Source organism: Tamandua tetradactyla, chromosome X (genome assembly GCF_023851605.1).
Source record: "Tamandua tetradactyla isolate mTamTet1 chromosome X, mTamTet1.pri, whole genome shotgun sequence".
NCBI lineage: Eukaryota > Metazoa > Chordata > Mammalia > Pilosa > Myrmecophagidae > Tamandua > Tamandua tetradactyla.
Window position 1 is genome coordinate 152,970,415 of NC_135353.1, and position 20,735 is coordinate 152,991,149.

Consider the following 20,735-nt stretch of genomic DNA (forward strand, 5'->3'; position numbering starts at 1 on the left):
AATCTACCCATTGTTGGCAAGATCTTGTGTAGAATCCTTCCCTGTTAGTCACTGACCACCATTATTAGAAAGGGGTTCTGAAAATAGCAGAAGTAATTGGCACAGCTGACACATTGGCCATGTGTCAGCCACAGGGAAAATTCAGGAAAGAATCTCTCTATAGAAGAGTGTTGGTTAAAAAAAAAGAAAAGAAAAAAACAGCATCTGAAGTTCCAGACTCTGCAGCTCCTTAAACAGACCTGGATGATTGGAGAACTTTACCACCCCAAGGCTGTTCTATGACTATATATTTTTTGTGTGCCCAGGTGACATGTCTGAGCTTCTTCTCATTGCCAGCCTGGAGCAGTTGGACTTGCTTTTACCATGCAGACATTTTCAAAGGGGCATAGGAGCCTCTGATGTTGATGTCAATGCTGTTTCATCTTTCCAGAGGGGGTGTGACTATCAAAGTCATGGGCCTGGCTCTCTGTACATGTCTCTAAGTGGCTGACAGACGGCTCTTTGTGATCGGATAGTAAGATACGTCATAGGCGGCTGACTTGCAGAACTGGCGTGGGGTGAGATCTGCTGATAGAGTCTGTGCCACCCCCTCTGGGAAGCCCGTCAGCCAGCCTGAGTCAGGCCTTTGCCCCAGCGACTCGAGAGCGAGCTGGCATTGGATTCTGCTACTTAGACAGCTTATTGTCTAATGAGGTGGGAGCATGGAACACAATGGCTATATATTTTAAATGAATGAATTGAAATTCTATGTGAGTGGTTCTCGAACTTGAGGGCAGTTCTTCTTAAGTGTACATGGGAATCACTGGAAGGCCTCCTAAAACACAGATGGCTGGGCCCTATCCCCAGAGGGTCTTATTCAGTGGTCCTGAGAACTTGAGTTTCTAACAAGTTTCCAGGTGCCACCACTGCTGGTTAGCTGCTCACACTCAGTAGTGCCGCTTTAAAGTGAGACATACCTGGGAAGCATGTACAACTGTTGACTCTGGCTCTGCTGCTAGACGTTCCTATCCAGCTGGGGGTGGGGTATGCATTTTAACCTGCTCTATTTTATCAATGTCACCGACTGCCCCTTTGGAAACCAAGTCAGGTACAAAGATCCTGGCAGCCCCATGCAGGAGCACAGATGGAAGTCGGACCTCGAGTATGAGCTGTTGGACCTCAAGTATGAGCAACTGCTGAGTGGAGAAATGGGCATGAGCCTTACCATGTAGGAAGGAGAGAGGAATATTGGTAGGAAGCAGCTAAGCACAGTGCAGGCCTTGTAATGTGTGGCTGGACGTTCTGGGTGGGTGGATGAGTGGGGGGTGGATAGCGGGCATCAGGCCAGCCTGGGGGGGAGAGGGGGATGATGACAAGGAACAAAATAAATCCTATAGAGCAAAGACTTCAGGTAAGGCTCAAATTTCGATGGCACCTGCAGATGGGGCCTGGGGAACTAGCATCTCAGACCTGGGGAGTTCTAGGCAGCAAAGGGCCCTGGAGTTCATTTAACCCTCTGCAACAGTGCTGAAAGGTCACAGTGGTAGAGGTCAGGATGTCCAGCCTTGGAGGCATGTGGTGCTGACTTGCAGGCCTGCTCTGCCACTGGGCACCCATGTCTATCTACACAACATAGCTATTGTGTTCTGCAGATGACTGCAAGTGGATGACAGAGGGCCCTTTGTGATTGGCCACTAAGAGCCCACCCACTACATTGGGGGCTGACTTGCAGAACTGGAGCTGGCGACACCTGCTGACATAGCACGTGCTGCCCTCTCTGGGAAGCCTTGGGCTGGATTGCCCAGAAGCGGAGGCTGTGATGAGGACTTCCGTGAAAGGGGTATACTGGTTTCTGGTTCCTGGGAAAGATAAGCTGGGGGATGTTGATTGTAGGACAAGGAAAGCAGGGAGGCCAAACAAACTGTGATACCAAGCAGGGCCCTACAGGGGGTAAGAGGTTCAATCCCACAGAGGGGATCTGGAAACAGAGCAGCTGGCTGGGGGAGCGACACAGGTGCCAGCTTCCGGGAGTGGAAGCCACTGGGATCCGCTGTGCACAAAAATGTGGAAGGGATCCCAGGGGACATGGGCAAGGTGAGGCCAAGTTCTGCTAAACCCCGTCTTCTCCAAGCCTCAGTTGCTCTTTTTCTTGCCTGGTCTGTTCTGCTTGCTTCTACCTGGATATTGTCTTTCAAGGCTCTAAATTGGTAGAAGGTTCTTTTTTTTTTCCTCTGGCAAAATTTTTCTTTGTAACTTCTGCTTCCTGGTTGTTCCTGCAGCATCATTTAACCTCCAAAGGACTCTCTTCGAGGCCTAAAACCTCTACTTCCTTCACATGCTCCTTGTATGAGGGAGAATGTTTCCAGACCCCACCTCCTTCTGGTTGGCCTCCTTAGGCCTTCCCATTTGTCCCAGAGCCTCTTAAAATGTGGCGATTCAGATCGGAACTTGTGGCTACAGGTACATTCCGATTTGAGTATCTGATCAAATGTGGCTTGGGAAGATGTTTTGGTCACTAAGTCATCAGCTATATACTACCAATACTGCCATCTTGCAGGGGTTGAGGAAGGGGAAAAATGTCCACAATATTTTTCCCTATGCCATAGGATGAGGGACAGAGGTCACTATGTTTTCCCCTCTGGGTCTCTTAACTCTGACCTTTCGGAGCTACTGGGCTCCCCCTACTCCCCCATCATCTCTTGTAAAATATTCACATCATGCCCAGAATAAGTTGTTATTGAGAATAGTAAATTCAGGATGTAGCAGGGGTTATTAGCAGTACTCTTAAAGGGGTGCTCAAGCTTTTGTGTGCATCAGAGCTAGGAGGACACAATAAAAACACTGGTTGCTGGGTGCCAGCCCCAGCGAGGCTGAGTCAGTTAGGTGTGAGGTGGGATGGAGAATTTTGCATTTCTAACATGTTCTCAGAGATGCTGCAGGAGGACCCCTGAGGACTGCTCCTCTATTAAATTTCCTGGCTGCGTGGGCTCCAGCATTATGACTTTCCAGAAGGCTTTTAGTCAAGGGAGGGAGAAGGAAGAAAAACTTGTATCTATTTTGTGTATCATGTGCCAGGCAGTCAGACATATGATGTAATTTTATTTTAACAGTGCTGCGAATGTAGTCATTGTCCTTCTCTTAAAAATAAGAAAATGACACTCACAGAATATAAGTCATTTGTTTAAGGACACCTGGGGCAGATCAGGAATCAGAGGCCAGGTCTGTTTGACTCCAGCCCTTCCCCATCCATTGCAGGCATTGAGTGCTGAAATCACTCACAATTAAAAAACCACGCATGCACACTTCCCCCTTGAAATCTTTTTGCTTGAACTGTATGTCACAAAGATAAAATACTATTCACATGCACGGCAAATGGGCCTGGAAGAAGGGAAGATAACATGGGATTTTCTCTACTGCCTGTTATTGTGTGTAATCATGTCTTCACCATTAACTTAAAGTGTCAATTTCTAATAATAGGCTGGCCGTGGAGGTTGCCAGGAGCCATGCATTGGAAAGAAGCATATCTGGATTTAAAGGAGCTAGTAAGGATAGAGGGTAAAGATCTGACCTGCCAAAACTGCATCCTAAATATTGAGCCTGGTGGATTTTAGAGCTTTGTGGTTTTGAGAAAAGGTTCCTAATGTTATCATTATTACAAAGTCTTTTTCTTTCTCTCATGTGTATTACAATGGGTGAACCTTAAAAGCATTATGATAAGTGAAAGAAGTCAGTCACAAAAGTCCACATGTATGATTCCATTTATAGGAAATGTCCAGGGTCTATAAAGATAGAAAGTAGATTAGTGGTTGCTTAGGGCTGGGCGGGGGTGTGTGTGTGGGGGGTGGGGTGGGTGGGGGGCAGTGCTAGGGGGTAAGGGATAATGGGTCCATGGTTTGTTTTTGAGGGAATGGAATTTTTCTAAAATTGCCTGTGGTGATAGTTGTACAACTCTATGATTACACTAAAAGGCCCTGAATTGGACACTTTAAAGAGGCAAACTGTACAGTACCAGAATTCTTTCTCATTAAAGCTAATAGCCCCCCTCAAAATGCATTACAGTTGCAAAAAAAAAAAATTAAGTGCCCATCATACATGTAAGTTTGGTCTTTGGGATTTTAAAAAACATTTAAATTTATTTTAGAGCTGAAAGCCATGGGGTTTAGGTTTTTCTAGGTAGGAGCATTTATGGAAAAGGGAGTGTGTTTCTGACTAGCTTTCCCTCCTTGATGTGGGAATGGTGTGAGTGCATGGAGGACTTCAATTCTAGGTGCTGTCACAGAAGGTTCAGATGTAGGAAAGGGTCAGCGGGAGCTGGTCATAGTCCTGACAAGGGGCATGCTGAAGTGGGTAGGTGGGCCTTCAGCTGAAGTCCAGCCATACAAACGGGGCACGGAGGGGCTGTTGGGGTGAGAGGCAAGAGGCCAGCTGTGACAACTGGGGCACAGCCATCTAGGGAGTGAGACCAGATGCTGGGACCCAAATGGAACTGGTTTCAGTAAAGGACTCCAGTGGCTGCAGGTCAGCACTGCCTGCCCCCCTGCCCAGGGACTGGGTGAACAGTGGGGGCTGGGCAAGTTAGCCCTTCAAGCCTTCTCAGAAGAATAGCCCATGGTCACCCACTTGATTCTTAAGCACATAGCCTTACCAGGGTGTGTCTTAAACCCCAGCTGTGTGAAGGGAAGAGAGGGCACAAGGGAGAAGGAAGCGATTGTCCCAGTCAAGCTCCTTTTAATAATCCTTTACTCCTCCCACTAAGAGTGCCAGTACCTATATCTGTTCAACTCAACATTACTTATGTCAAAGACTGCTGACAGATGCTGCAGATACCAAGACCAAGAAACAGTCCCTGCCTTTAAGGAGTTTACAGTCTAGAGGGGGAGGCCAACTTGGAAGTAGATAATTTTCAACTCTGTGGTCCCATCCCAACCATCATTCAGGCTAAATCTCAGGACCTGCTTCTGGGGAACCCAACCCAAGACACGTGTCTACCACATGGAGAACTGGACTTTCAAGGCCAAGAGGTAAACGTCTTCACAGCATCTTCACTTTCAAATTAGTGTGACATTTTGGATTCAACCTGAATTATGGTGATGAACAGACCTGATGGCATGTGATCTGGTTTCTGGGTTTAAAATATGCTATTTAAATAACTGTACTTAAATTTATTGCCCTGAATCTTTGGTTTAAACAAACTTACTGTGTGTTGCACTATTTTATTTTTATCATACACGAGGTCACATAATATAGTGGGGAGGGAGCCCTGGATTCCGGTCCAGGCTCTGTAACTCAATATCCCCATCACCCAGACAAACCGTCCTCTCTCTGGGGCTCATATGCCACATTTGCTTAAAAAGAGAGACAAGGATTGTGAAGGAAAGGGAAGAGGTTTGGCTAAATGGTCTCAAAAAATCCCTTAGCAGAATTCTATTAGGTTGAGTAAAGGCCACTTTTGCACAGATCTGTGCAAACTGAACCAAAATGACATTTTACTTTGAAGATAGAACTTCAATACTTAACCAAAAACAAAAACAAACCCAGAACATCCTCTGAATCCATCTTTAGCTCCAACATTAGGAATTCAAATTGGAGTATTTTTAGCCTCTGGAGTTTAAACAAGTTCAACCTGAGACCCTACCTGTAACTTCATAATTTGGCTAATTTAAGTCACAATGCTATTGCATCTTTGACAAGAAAGCGAAATCACATTACTGATTTTTTTATACATTTAAATAACTTCTAATTGGAGACCCTGTAAGTACTGACCGCATACGGGGCGGAGAATGGTAGAATTTTATCCTTCCTTGGGACTTTTTTTTCCCTATGAAATACAAGCCAAACTGACAGAAATGCAAATTATTTCAGATGCCCTCAAAAAGCTCATTTAAAACAGGTTGCCAGAGGGACTGCATCAGAAAATAGCAAAATCAATTCTAGATGAAAGCAAAACACACAGATGCCTCCAAATTGGCAAGAACGAACAGTTACATTAATCTTTTAGTTATTTAAGAGCAAGATGGAGGAGATGGAGAGATGCTTTTTTGATGTCTCAAGACTGGGGTCGTTTTTTCTCATAATTTCTGTGGTTGCTTCTTATAAAAATCACTTCATGAGGAGAAACCTTATGAAACTCCACCCTTGCCACAGCTTTGCAACCCTACTGCCCAGGATCTCCTCGTGGTATTGAAGGTGTACAACCAGCAATTAAATCAGTGCCTGGGAAGTGAGGGAGAGGAACTGGAACAAATTATTTTCTTAAAGGAAGTAGTCATTCAAAGGCAGAAAATCCAAATCACGTACAATTTCATTGTCCACGTTGCAAAGGGATGGGCCTGGCAGGGTCCAAGAACAGAAAGGGAGAACTCGGCCGGAGTCAGGGAGCGGGGATGGGAGCAAATTTCTGAAAGTGGAATGTGAAAGAGGCCAGCCGGAGAGACGGAGCTGCGGCGGGCAGGGCTCTGAGGAGGCCCAGCAAGCATCTTGCAAGGGTGAGAAGGGTGAGTCCAGGTGAGCGGCGTGACCCTGAGAGTGGGTTGGCAGGGAGCACCTTCTTCGCCCGGGCGTGGTTCCCGCCAGTGGCTACTCTGCAAACAGTGGCATCCTGGGTGTGAGAGCGCAAAATCGCCGCTTAATCCCTGCTCCCGCCGGATTAATTAGGGCCTCCTCAAAGCAGAAAGTTGAGAGCCAGGGGCCTCTGTCCCAGTCGCAGGGCCACGGGGAGGTCGACACTCCTCCGGCCCAGCCAGGCGCCTCTCCCCGTTCACCACCTGGGACAGGGGCCCCGACGACCCCGCGCTTCTCCAGAGCGCCCGTACCGCACCGCATCCTCTGCCGGATTCCCGGGATCCCCTGGTGACTGGCGGCCCGTCGGGTCACCGGAGTCAGCCCCTTGGGCCCGGCCCACTTCCTCCCGCGCCACGGTCCTCGGTTGGCGGCCAGTGGCCCGAGGGCGGGGCGGGGCGCGCCGGGGGAGGGGGGGCCGAGGCTGTGCGCTATTCCTGTCGCTGTGAGCTAGGGGCATGTTATGTGCAGCGCCCAATCACGCCTCCGACCCGCCGCGCTGTCCCGCGAGCACCCCCTTTCCCTAATCCCCCAGGCTCTGATTTGATCCACCGCGGGGAACAAACTCATCACCCCCACCCCCGCCCCGTCCCCGAAGCCAGTTGTCCCCGGCCCTCGCGCAGAACCGGTCCTCCTCGTCCACCCCCAGGAGGTCAGAGCCCTCGCCCGCACTCCCCGGACGCCCCGAGCTGGGGCCACCTCTGCCCACCCCGGTCGTCGCAGATCCAGCACTCCCCCAGTCCACCGGCAGCTCGGCCCTTCCAGGTGATGGTGCGCGGCTACTGTCGCCGCCGGCACCCAGGTGTGGGCTCCCCAAACTGGGCCGGGGAGGGGGCTTTGGGCAACGCGCTGGCAGCCTCGGCAGCCGCCGAAACCAAGCCCCGCAATCCCCGGAAACCTCCAAACTCTGTGCCCCCCTCGCCTGCGGCTACTGGGGGCTGCTGGAAACCGTTCCCGGACGGGATTTGCTCGGATCGAGGCACGGAGCCATCTGCGCACCATCTGCGCACGGGGACCAACGAACCTCAGGCTTTAAGCTAAGCAGGCAAAAATGGGCCCTTGCTAGGGGCTCTGGGGCTCACGCGGGAATCTCGAGGTCGCCGTGCCCTGGGATGTCTCCGGCCGCGCCCGGCTGGCCCCAACCCGGGTCCCGCGGCTTCCCGCCCTAGGCATCATGAGTTACTTTCTATCTTACTGCAAAGCTCATGGCGGCGCGCTGCTCACCGGCTTCCAGGCCCTGCGCGCCGAGGGCTTCCTGTGCGACGTGACGCTGGAGGCCGAGGGCAGCGAGTTCCCCGCGCACAGGTCGCTCCTGGCATGCTCCAGCGACTACTTCAGGGCCCTGTTCAAGAGCCACACTCGGGAATCCAAGGCGCGCGTGATCCACCTGCACGTGCCGTCGGCGGCCGCCCTGCAGCGCCTGCTAGACTTCATCTATACCGCCTGGCTGCCGCTCTCCATGGACACCATGGAGGACACGCTGGAGGCCGCCAGCTACCTGCAGGTCACCGAGGCCCTGGGGCTGTGCGGTCGCTACCTGGAACGCCAGCTTGCCCCGGAGAACTGCTGCTTCGCCGCCAACGTGGCGGCACGCTTCGGCCTGACACACACGCTAGGTGCGGCCGAGCGCTGCATTGTGCGCCACTTGCGGGAGATGCTGGCGCGGGGCGCGGACCCTGCAGGGCTGCTGGAACTCAACCCCGCGTCGCTGAGGGCTGTGCTGGGTGCCCCCGACATGGCGCGTGTGTCCGAGGCCCAGCTGCTGGGCCTGGCGCTGGCCTGGCTGCGGCGGGAGCCCGCGGCTGAGCGCCTGGCACACTGCGTCAGGCTGCTCGAGCGCGTGCGCTTCGGCCTGGTGCCGGTCGACGTGCTGCGGCGCGTGTACTCCGGATCCGGCCTCGCGCTGCCCACCCGCATCAAAGGCCTCATCATCCAGGCCCTCAACTACCATACGGCGCCCTCCCGCCAGCCGCTCCTGCAGGGCGAGCAGACCAGCGTCCGGAGCCCCCAAACCCGCATCTTGTTGGTCGGGGGGCGCAGGGCGCGGGAGGTGGTGACTGAGGAGGTCGAGGTCCCGCGGGTGGAGGCCAGGGTCAGGGTCGCCGCGGCGGAGCCGGAGGAGGCGGAAGAGGAGGAGGAGGAGGAAGAAGAAGAGGTGGAGGAGGAGGAATGGGAACTGACTCAAGATGTGGTGGCCTTCGACGTCTACAACCACCGCTGGCGCAGGCTCACGCGGCTGCCCGCCCCACTGCTGGGGCACAGCGTGTGCGTTGCGGGCAACTTCCTATTTGTTCTGGGCGGGGAGGGCCCTTCCTGCGGCGCCTCGGCTCCCGCGGTCGACGCCCCGCGGGTTGTCACGGCCCAAGTGCACCGCTACGACCCGCGCTTCCACGCTTGGACGTCTGTGCCCGCCATGCGGGAGGCACGGGCCCATTTCTGGTGCGGCGCGGTGGGCGAGGGGCTCCTGGCTGTCGGCGGACTGGGCTCGGGCGGCAAAGCGCTCGCCTCGGTGGAGATGTACGATCTACGCCGGGACCGCTGGGTGGCGGCCGGGGCCCTGCCGAGGGCTCTGCACGGCCACGCGGGGGCCGTCGGGGACCGCGGCGTAGTGTACATCTCGGGGGGCAAGGCGGGGCCAAGTGAGGGCGGTGGCAGCAGTCTCCGGGACGTGTACGCCCTGGTGCCCGGGGAGCGAGAGTGGAGCGAGAGGGAGCCCATGGGCACGGCCCGCTTTGGGCACCATATGGCGGCGTTGCGCGGCGCGGTATTCGTCTTTCTGGGGCGCTACGAGCCCTTCTCTGAAATCGAGCGCTACGACCCCGACGCAGATCAGTGGACACGGCTGCGACCACTGCCCTACGACCGCTTCTGCTATGGGCTGGCAGTGGTGGAGGAGACAGCGTTGCTCCTGGGCGGGCTGAAGTGGCGGGCCTCGCGCCAGGTGCCTACCCGCAACGTGGTGGGTTACGACCTGGACCTGGACCGCTGGGAGGACATCGACTGCGCGCTGCCCTGGGCCTGGAGCGGCCTGCAGTGTGCAGTGCTGCAGCTGCCGGAGGGTGGGGACGAGGAGAGGGAGGGAGAACCTGGAGAGGGCCAGATTTAGTGATGGGGTTAATGGGTTAGTTCAGTCTCCTTTCAACGCTGAAGGAACTTGACTAGGTTTATGGAGAAACAGAGGAGCTTTTCCTAAGAATGGAACTGTGGGAGCAGAGTGTCTTCTGAAGGTTAAGGAGGCAAACAAGGCCTTGGCTAAAAAGGAACGTTTCCCCTTGAGCCTGGAAACAGGAGGGGGTAAATAGAATGGGATATATGAATCAGCTTCAGTGAGCTGACAATTTCCAGAAACTCATGTTGAGCTGGAGATGAACCTTCCAAAATAAAATTTGATCGTATTTTCCCTCTTAAGTGCTTTCCAAGCTGTTAAGTAGCTATTAGTTTTGTGCCTGACCCCCCCCCCCATAATGATTAAAACATATACCACAAGAAATTATATACAAAACCCAGACAATTGTTGCCTATAATGGCTGTAATGAATAACCCTAGAAGATGACATTATCTGAATCAATAGTAAAGGAAAAGTGCCTTGGTTAAACAGCATGAAACCATTGTAAGGCGAACTATGATGCTATGGTACAGAGCCATTATTATAGTTGTGCTCTGATGGTTTGATAAAAATATGGAACACAAAGAGAAAAAAACCTCCCATAAAGTACTGTGTGTGTGTGGAAAACATCCTACCATAAGGTTTTCTGTTCCCCACTCCTAGTTTGCTTTTGCCCTGTTTAGGCAGCTTGCTGGTTTTGAATCATTTGAAAGCAACCCTTAGCCATGATAATCAAGCTCCTCAGGTTAAGTAGAACATCTAAGAAAAACAAAACAAAACTATTTCTTTCACTCTTCAAATGTTCACTCTATAGACATACTGTAATTTGTTTGTAAAAAAAAATAACTCATTTGTGGTGGTTCTCCCTTCTTTCCTGCTTCCCCAAAAGCATCACAGAGAGAAGAGAATAGGTGAAATTTTAAATTCCATATCAGGTAGATGGGGAAACAGCTTGATTTTTTTCAGTCTTAGAGACAATACTTGTATACACTGAACAGGTGCTTCTTCTGCCTTCTATCACCTATGGGGTGGCAAGGTTAGAACTTTTAACTGGGTAGGACGGTGGTTGTGTGATTAGATCACAAATGTGGTGAGGAGTTTGTATGAATAAAGTAAGTGCCTTATAAGGATTCATTAAGAGCTGAATTTATTTGACTTCAGTTTACAGTGCTGCCTCTCTCCTAGATTTGAAATGAATGCAATAAAATGTACAGATATATAGTGTTAAAAGGTCTCTTTCATGCTAGGCTAGCCACAAGTCTTAAAATTCATTAGTTTAATTTTTACCATTTAAAACAACAGAGCTGACTTTATAAAAGTAAAAGCTGCTTCATAGTAACAGAGCTAGTGTTCCCCTCAACTGCTTGCTGTTTACAGGGCATGATCTGCCCACTGCATACATAACACATCCCCAGGTACAGATATTTTTATGTGAATGTACACATTTGGTCTAGTAAACATCAACAAATCTAAACACTTGTAACAAGCACACTTCATTTTAGGACAAGAGGTTTTTGTTTTTTTTTTTGTACATATACAAAATCCCACAAATTTAATGTGCGTCAATACCCATGCAGTAAATAAATGTTTTTACAAATAGGTTTTTTAATGATAAAAATATTACACTGGACTCAAAATTCCATACAAACATTAATACATGATTTCTCATCCATTTTGACTAAATATAAGATTACTGAAAATGTGCTGTAGAAAGGCCACTCTCCTGTACAGTTGTGCAAAGTCTGCAAAACCATAGTGATTCAATGTTGGATTCAAAAGCAAAGAAATAGGTCCTGGCTGTGGAGTTTTTACTTTCTTCTCTACAGCTAAAATATTCACTGGTGTGTATCTGAACTCTTAAAGATGAAAATACATTCACTGAGCTGTACAGGCAATAGGATAAAGCTGATTAAAAGTAGATTTTAGGATATAGAATAGTAAAGGAGGGTCCTTTCTTCCTCCTTAAAAACAGCAAATTGTGACTTGTACGTTTTGCAGCCAGACACTAAAAAGCAGCACAATCATTATCATGCTGTGATCACTTTCAAAAACGAGACGCTTAGAAATGGGAATATATAAAGAGGACTTTTTCATAGACTTCATCCACTCTATAGAATGATTCACGAAGCTAGGAAAATCCTCTAAATTGTTTCTCTCATATAATTCAAAGCCATATATCTCTGAACAACCATCATCCTTTTATTCCTTGGAAGAGAAGTACATTTTTATTTTTCAATGTTGTTTCTTTATATTATTAAACACACATCAGCCTGTAGCTAAACATATTTTACCTCCTTGCCTGAAGTATAATTACAAAATTTAATTAATGGATTAAAGGGAAAATCAGAAATTAATTGGAGAGTTGATTTGTTTCAGTTTATATCTTGTGGTGTTTTAAGAGCTGGAGTTTGAAAACGTGAGTTTGGGCTGAAATTATATATATATATATATATTTCTGTTAGCTGCCTTTCTGGGTGAGTTAAGTCTGTTTTAAAAACATCCACTCTCAAACTCCTCTGTACACAATCAGTATTTCATCACTACAAAAATAAAGGAAGATTTAAACCAAGAAAATAAAGCAGCTCTATCTTCAATTTTGGTCTTAGTTACAAAAACAGCTTACAAAGCTTTGCCCTGATACACCATGAAGTGCTCTCATAGATTTGGAAGAGTATTTCCATTAACAGGCTTTCACAAGTTAACAGACTATTAAGACGAATATTAGATACCTGAACTTTTCTTATGTTGATCTTCTAGTTTGCTTAACTCTTGTGTGTGCATCTACATTTCACAAAAATAAAACTACAGCATTAAACTTTGTGCAATGTTTAAGAAAATTCTCAGAACATTTTAATAAATATAAAAAAGATTTAAATTCTTTCCCACCCACAAGGATGTCTGCACTTGAAAAAATGTGATTTACTTTTGAAGTCTTGTTTATATAAAACTAACTTAAAGGGAGAAAAGATGACCTTAGAAAACTGCCTTTTTGCGATTTTACTACTTGAAGACCACCTGTCTTCAGAATAGTTTGCAAAAGTTAATTTTAAGTAATTAAAGACAGTTTATTTTGCACATGGTAAACACAAGCTGAGCACTAACTGCATATAAAATATACAAATGCTCATTAAAGACAGTGATAATGTGATCATATATGGTTGATTTTATATAGTTCAGTAACATTAAAGTATAGCTTGTCAAGTGTCCCACATAATGATATAAAAACTACCTTATATACGTATTCAAAGTACCAGAAGGTACCAGATGGCCTGAAGGCAGAATACATTTACACATGTGTTTCAATGTATGAATGAGTGTGTGTTAGAGAGGAAGTGATTACATCTACTTCAGAGGAACTATTTAGTGGGTCATTTGAGGTGGTGTTCTGACAGATATCCAAGAAAAGGTCGAGGTACATCTGCTTCCACTGTTGGAATTCTTTAGATGTCAAGTCTGGATTGTCTAGAACTTTATCAATAATGGCCACTTCCCCTTCTCTGGCCTGCAAAGCAAAAGGATTCAACAGTGAAGATGGGGACAAACTTTCATTCAAGTTTAAAAAGTTAATATGCCCATAATAAAGTATGCTATCCTATAAGAAACGGTTCAGGTATACTTAAGCTCAGTTATTTTGACTAAAATCCTAGTGTACTTATTCTGCATTCGAGTGATGCCTCATATTGTCCACATGGTATGATTTATTTTTATCTCCCATAGCTGTCTATGGAAATCTTCCTCATTCTTTAAGATCCAGTTCACATGCCTCTTATTTCTTGAAGCCTCCCTTAAACAAGCAAACGTTTTCTCCCTCATTTGTGCGCCATAACACTTCATTGTCTCCATGAGCGGACTTGGCACATTTTACCTCTTGAGTTATTTTTGCATCTGTCCTATCTTCTCTGATATGTGGTAAGCTCCTCCTGCTTGTATGAGAGGATATACGGCCCTCCTGTTACCAAAAATACACAAATCTTGCTATGTGAATGTTATAGCTCCTTTCCTGTAGCACTGTGGGCCTACAATGGACAATGGCCATACCTTCTATGTTGGAGGCTGGATCTCAGCTGGAGAATAAGCTTCATTACGGTACAACTCACCACAACACAACTTCACCCATGAAAGAAGTGAATTTCCCAGGTGAAATGGAGGAGGGTTTCAGGCAGTCTGCAAAGCTCAGTCCTGTCTTTTACTCAAGGAAGGGGTAAGAAAGTCTAGGAAATGTTCTGCAAGAAGTGAGAAGGCACAACTCTGTGACAGCCAGAGTTGGGAGAGAAAGAAGACAGCAAGGTGCCTAAGAAGTGGCTCTGTGATTCTGGTCCTTGGTGCTAGGGGCAGCTTAGTTAAGAGATAGGATATGGAATGGGACTGAGATTGCAAATTTTGTGAGTAGATCAAATATCTATGCTTGGTGAGGTAGACTGCTAAAATTCCAGGCACTAGACACACTCAGGGTTGCTTGGTCAGCTGTCCTTCCCCAACTGGAGATTTCATTCCCTGTTAATTTTCCATGCAAAAAGTATAGGCTTCTCACTGTTTTATTAATGAGTGGCATTTCTTAATAGTGAATTTCTCATCATCATTTGTTGTCCCAGGGAGCTCAGCACAGCATCTTTCACATTCCTGATGATTTATCAATATGTATTGAACCAAATATAGTAGCTCAGATTCTTTGTCACTAGAAGATGCTTTTTGGGAATCTACAGAGCCTAGAAGACAGGGGCAAAGGGTTGAGAGATCTATAGAATTTACGAGCCTAACTTGCATCAAAATGTCTGCCCACCTTCTACACCAGGCCATCTGGAATTGAAGGAGGGGTGAGGCTATCTTTGGAATAGGGTTTGGTTATTAGAATTATTCTTATGAATATTATAACTCTATTTAAAATTCTGGTCTGAGTTACCAAGAGTCCGTTAAATTGTCCCATAGATTTGCAATGATATTTTCATGAACACCAATTAACAGTTAATTGATTCTGAAAACTTGCTCACTTGCCACTTGAATTTTTTCAAATCACTGATTTTCTATTTTATTTGTCTCTTTGGTGCTCATCCATATTTAAAAATTATGAAACCTCAGCAGCATACTATGGATCTGAAATATTTCCCCAAGGAGCCTTCTGACTGTTTGTTTCCTGAAATTACTATGTCATATAGGTAAAGTTGGTGTGGCAGGCCCTCTCCTGGAATGTCCTAGAAGTACTGAATGTAGCTACTACTCTTTCTCCAATCTTCTCTTCCCCACATACATATATACATGGTGAGGGAAGCTCGGTTTGCTGTCTCCTTCTTCAACTTCCTGCCTGTCTGTTCTTCTCTCCTCACTACCTTCTCCCCTATCTGGAGGGAAGGTAAGCATAAATTTATAAGAGAATTCCCTTACGGAAATATATCAAAGAAAGTAACATATTTGTTGGGCACCAACAGTGTAAACAGAACAATTGTGAAATTTCTACATGAAACATGAATCACTGAGGCTTCATTCTATATGTATTGCAATTCATACAGGAGCTATTCACATAAAGTCTCAAACCCTTTTAGCACCCACTATTGCATTCTGGATGCATGATATGGTCTTTTAGCAACTCTAGTAACTACACTACATGGTATATTTATCTTAGGAAAACAAAAGACTGAGGAATAACATCATTATTATAAAAATTATATAGCAATATTAAAAAATACCTGCATTTTAAAAACAAGACAAAGCAAAACTACATCCTGCTTTCTTCTAGAACTAAGTCATATAATATTTAGTCAGTGCTTTGAGACTTGAATGAAAAGTTTAGGGTGTTTCCTCTTTACCAATACACTTATTATATATAAGAACAGCTACCTTCTGGTTCTTTCTGTGTAACAGCTCCCCTCTCCCCTGACCAATTCTGTATTTCTTCACCTAGAATACCACTTTGAGTTCAAGAATGAATTTCTTCAAAGGAATTTCTCCTTCCATTTTATATCTTACCTTTAAAGTGCTTTTGAGAATTCGCAGCCTGTGTAGTTTTTCATTCATTATAGGATCATTACATCTTTTTATAAATGATAACTTGTATTCCAGCTTGGTTGAAATGCGATGTTCTCCTAGCGGTGACAGACTGGCTTGCTCCAATGCCCTGTATAGATCTTGCAATGAGTCTCCTAACTTTTCTTCCCTCCTTTCACCTGCAATATGCAAAAAAAAAAAAAAAGGGAAAGAAATGAATCCAGTATAATAAACAGTGACACTCTAAAAATCTAATAAAAAACTCCAAACCATCTGAAAAACAGGATAATGGATGACTGGGAAAACAGTCTATTATATATATATATATATATATATATATTATGAAAAAACTCCAACAAAACAACCCTACAGCTGCTAGTTATATGGGGTAAAATTAGCTACAGGCAGCCAATTGTTTTAGAATGATCAAATAATAGGAAGCTTTGATTAGCCAAATATTCTCTTGATAGCAAGTCATCATAAATATCATGAGTCCATTAAGTTCAAAGAGAGTAAAAAGGTACAACATGGAAACAATTCTGCACATAATTTAATATTTAAAAACATTAATGAATATCCCTTTATCATTGTAGTGATAAGCATAGAAGTGCTGATTACTAGAGCTCTCCTGGTTTAGCAATACTGAATGAACTGATTTTTTATTTTATATTTTTCCAGACTTCATAAGATGTAATGGCATTCATTGGTATATAGATCGATCATGAAAATCTTCTAGTGGTGTGCCATAGAGGATTATTAGGCTTCATGTGATTGCCCAGAGTAATCCCTGGCACAAGTAAATGATGCTAAATTATCATCGATCATAATGCTTTAATTAAAATGAAATATGGAAATGTTTATTTGCAAATTTAAGGAATATCTGACACGTACTGAGAGAAACTACTTAGCATTTATAAGACCTGAGAAGAAAATACTCCAATTAAATATTCTTGAGAAAAAAAAATTGGAGATTGATTACTGACAGGATCATAGATTTAGCTGAGCAAATCAAACTCCCATCTTGTTTTTAATTGTCATATCTTTTTCAACAATGATAAACTGAGTATTTTCTCTGAGTGATAGATTGGAATAGGGCTATATTAGTTTCCTTTAAAAGATAACTAAAGAGTCATATTGGAGTAATATGAATTATATTGGCCTAAGGAGTAAATATGGAATGTTATTCATTCCACCATGGTACATGTGATTATTTTAGGCTTTTAGACAGTTTCAAAAAAGATCCTCTAATTGGTAATAATAGTAGTTAACATTTATATCTTCCAGGTTGTAGGTTAAATGCTTAACATTATCTCATTTAATCCTTACAACAATACTAATAGTAGATCTATTTTATCTCCATTTTATAGCAAGTAAGTACCTTGCCCAAGGTCATACTAGTAAGTGGTGGAGCTAGAATTCCAACTGGGCAGTCTGGCTCCAGAATCCATGATTTTAATAAGAATTCTGTATTGCCAATTTTTTTCAGTAATCATGCGAACTGTACATTTAACATAGGTGTTGCTATGAGACTCCCTTAAAATGCAGCATTATAAATTTTTTTAAGAGTGTAACTAAAACTGCCTCTAAAGCCCACGAACACACAACACTTTAACTTGAAGGCATCGACTTAAAGATTAAAAAGTAGCTTCATTTAAATTTCATATTCAACTCTTAGCTCTGCTGCCAAGAAGTAAAATATGATTGAGTCCTTCCATTAGAAAATTCCTTGTCATCATCAGCACACGCTATCACTAAGTGTGCAACATCCTCTATAATGAATTTTAACTTCCCAACCAAAGCATAATTTTGAACAATAATCTAAAAATGCACAGTTTCAAGTCCCTTTAAATAAGTTTTTAAATTCTCTGTTGGGTCATTCTTGAATGTTTTCAATACCTAGAGGATTATGAGGGAAGGGTGGATGGAAGACTGTAAAAAGGAGGCACTGCTTTCTGGATTAAGAGAAAATTGAAGCAAGATAGGAAATTTTAACAGAGAATGGTTTATACTGAGGAAGATACAAAATCAAAAGATCAGTTAGTGTGCCCAAAAGGAGTTGTAGAAATGAGGACACATTTGAACAGCATAATCCCATTTCATAAAATCATGGGCCAGGAAAGGACCCAAAGGAATTATTTAGTAGTCATCAATCACCAATCTTTTTTGCCTCAAGGCGAGATTGCGTCTAAAGCCACGTGTAATTTCATAGAGTAGAGGGTAAAGTAGGAATGGGAGGCTCAAAGATGTGAACTATAGTAGTTAAGGTATCAGGTGGACTAATGTATTATTACTATTTCAGTTCTAGAAAGAAGGTGAAGGAAAAAGGGACACAGATTATAGTTTTTGGATTTAAGGGAGGCAGAAATATTTTTACAAAGTAAGTTTTTATTTTAAGATAACCTTCCTCCATATTACCTAAAACTGTAGGAAGTAAATATTTTGTTTAAAAAGTGTTTTGACCTAGTTTTCTTTGTCCCCAATTCTTAAAATTTGTGGAATACTGGGATAGATGGTCGGTTTTTATAACATTTCAACGCAGTTTTATTTAAAGAAGTATAAGATTTAATACATTAAACATTTCTAAGTATACTGATGATATAGTGTGGCTCCTATCAGAGATAGGTAAACCACCCTCCCTCCCCCATTCCCTACACATCATACACATATGCAACACTGCACAAGACACAGTAGTGGAATGAGTAAGGGTGATGGATTGAGATGCCAGGCTACCACAAAATGCCACCAATTACTTAACATTTTACAACTAGACAAAGGGTCCTTTTAGTTTCAAAGGAGAGGGGTAAGGGGCAGTCACATTATAAATCTAATTCACTGTGCTCAACAGTCAAAACACAACACGGAACTCAACATTCAAGACAAAAACAGACCTTTATTTTCTTTTATAACGTTCAATTGGTTTCCTTGATTTTTCTTGGATGCATATCAATTAAGTCAATTTGTGCTACTGTTGCAACTGAACATTTGGAAGCACCTTTATTTTCTTCTCTTTTTGCCCCCTTCTTTGTCTCCTTCTCACTTCTTTTCTGGCTTCTCTCTTTAAAACTCTTGCTTTTCTTCTTTCAGAAGAGGCTTGCCTTGAGGCTTGCTTAGGAAGAGGAAGCAAGTACTTGGTGAGGTCTGCTTCCCGTTTGACTTTCTCTCAATGTGCCAGTTCAACCATTGGAGCATTGGCTGAAAACCAGCTCTTTTGCAATTTCAGTGAATGTTTTCTGAAAGTTGGCAAAGTATAGAAGACTAAATTCAAACCACAGAACATATATAGGAATCTTCTGTGATTCCAAATGAGGAAGTATATCACTGCTACAATGAAATTTGTATCTGAGTTATTCAGAAAATCTGGACCTATGCAGGAATAAATTCCCCCCCAAATTATACTCATGTTTACAACATGTAAGTCAGTCCTGTGTCAGATCACGAACTTAAAAAAAACTCCAATTTTATTAAAGCAAAGAGGACAAAGTACGCTTTCCTATATAAAATTTCATTAACTAATAGATTTGAAGATTAAAATTCAGTAATTGGTGAATTAACTTGTATTCTCTGCCTAGGGACGGCTATTTCTGGCTGTGCTAACTTTTGGTAGGGATGAAAGAATACTCTTTATTGTCTTATTAGTACTCTATCTACACTATGGAATATTGTGATTCTAGGAACATGGTGAGCACCGCAATAGTTCATTGTTTGGTTCTTTTGGATTGCATATGGCCTCTAGGTAATAAGTAATAAAGAAAAGCTCAAAGGAAAGATTAGCTAATGAAAAAAAAAGTTTGTTGGAACTTCCTTGAAAATTTCTTATAAGCAGATAATAATGCCATTTTTCAAATACAAAAAGTTTTTTGGTTGGTGCATTTCCTCACATTCAGGCTCAAAGATTTCCAAACTTTTTTTCACTGTACACACTTACCAGTAAATACACTTATGTTATTAACTTATATATATATGTAGTACTATATATTAATAAATACATATTATAAAACATACACAGAAAAGAAATGCAAAAGGATGAAATATAAAACCTGAGGTGAAATTCCAAAATTTTTTCTTCCTGTACTCAATGGAACTGTATGTACCCTCCCCTTCAGAGACCTAGGCTGTGACTTTCCCATGAGTTTCATTCGTGTTTGTACTTCCCAATATTCTACCCAGCAAAGTGCTATATGCACCCAACATGTTTAAACTGAGTGATGGTTTTCTCTACTTTTTACAGGAAGTACTCCAAAAAAGCGTCCCATATCAGGTGGCTGTGTAGTTATTATAACAGTCTATTGTATAATATCATTCATTTTTCTTTGGTGAAGAATAGGAGAATAAAAACTTCATGACCTAAAATTTCATCCTGATGCCCTCTTTATTTCCCTACCCCTGCAGTGACAAAGTTGGAGGGTAAAAAAAGGAAAACAAACCAAAACTAAACTAACAAAAAAGCATGTAAAACCAATTGGGTTCTCAAAAAACCAAACCAACAATGGATAATCAGTTCTGGTACATGTTTTGAAAGGTAACTGTGCTCTTTAAAATTGGACAATGATGGCCTTGTGCAAACAGTTGTTGCTTCCACAACACAGTTGTGTAATGTGCATAGAAGGTTGTAAAAGGTTATATAACACATGGTAGAGTAGGCTGGACATGGCAGTTTTAGTCATTAGTCAATTTTGAGAGACATTCATTCTTGTACAACAGCAGAATGCTTTAAGGTTTTCAGGCAATGACATCAAGTATGTGGACCACTATTCTTGTCACAAATGACAATGAACATTTTCACTGAGACCACAGGGAGATTTTCTATGAATATTAGCATACCATAATGAACCACTTATTTATATGTAAGGTGACACATCTCTAGTGGATTTAATATCTTTGCAGGTTTCATGCTAAAGATGATTAAGTATTCAGGATTTTACACTAGAAGTTGAATTTTGTTATAATTAAATATTAGCTCTCAATTCATGTTCTAATATAAGCCACCTGGCTATGCTAGTAGTGTAAAACTGGGGCAAGGACAGTTTGATACAGCAGAAAAAAGAGGCTGGCTTTTATGCCTCACTCTGTAATCAATACCTATTTCATAGTTAGAAGTAATTTGTTTACTATC

At 43.8% G+C, this 20,735-nt stretch overlaps 2 protein-coding genes across 5 annotated transcripts in view; one reads left to right on the top strand and one right to left on the bottom strand.

The window, feature by feature from the left end:
• The first annotated feature begins 7,711 nt into the window (after positions 1-7,711).
• On the top strand, positions 7,712-10,851 carry KLHL34 (kelch like family member 34). Its single transcript, XM_077146893.1, is given in 2 exon segments — positions 7,712-9,632; positions 9,635-10,851. Coding segments are annotated over 2 exon segments (1,950 nt in total). The 3' UTR covers positions 9,664-10,851.
• The window catches only part of CNKSR2 (connector enhancer of kinase suppressor of Ras 2), a 370,581-nt gene continuing 360,623 nt past the window's right edge, over positions 10,778-20,735 (bottom strand). For all 4 annotated transcript variants that reach the window (XM_077146892.1, XM_077146891.1, XM_077146890.1 and 1 more), the window contains 2 exons: positions 15,605-15,801; positions 10,778-13,145 (listed from right to left, as the gene is read on the bottom strand). In XM_077146892.1, coding sequence (XP_077003007.1) covers positions 12,930-13,145; positions 15,605-15,801 — 413 coding nt within the window. In that variant the 3' untranslated portion in view covers positions 10,778-12,929. The remainder of the gene's footprint in view (positions 13,146-15,604; positions 15,802-20,735) is intronic.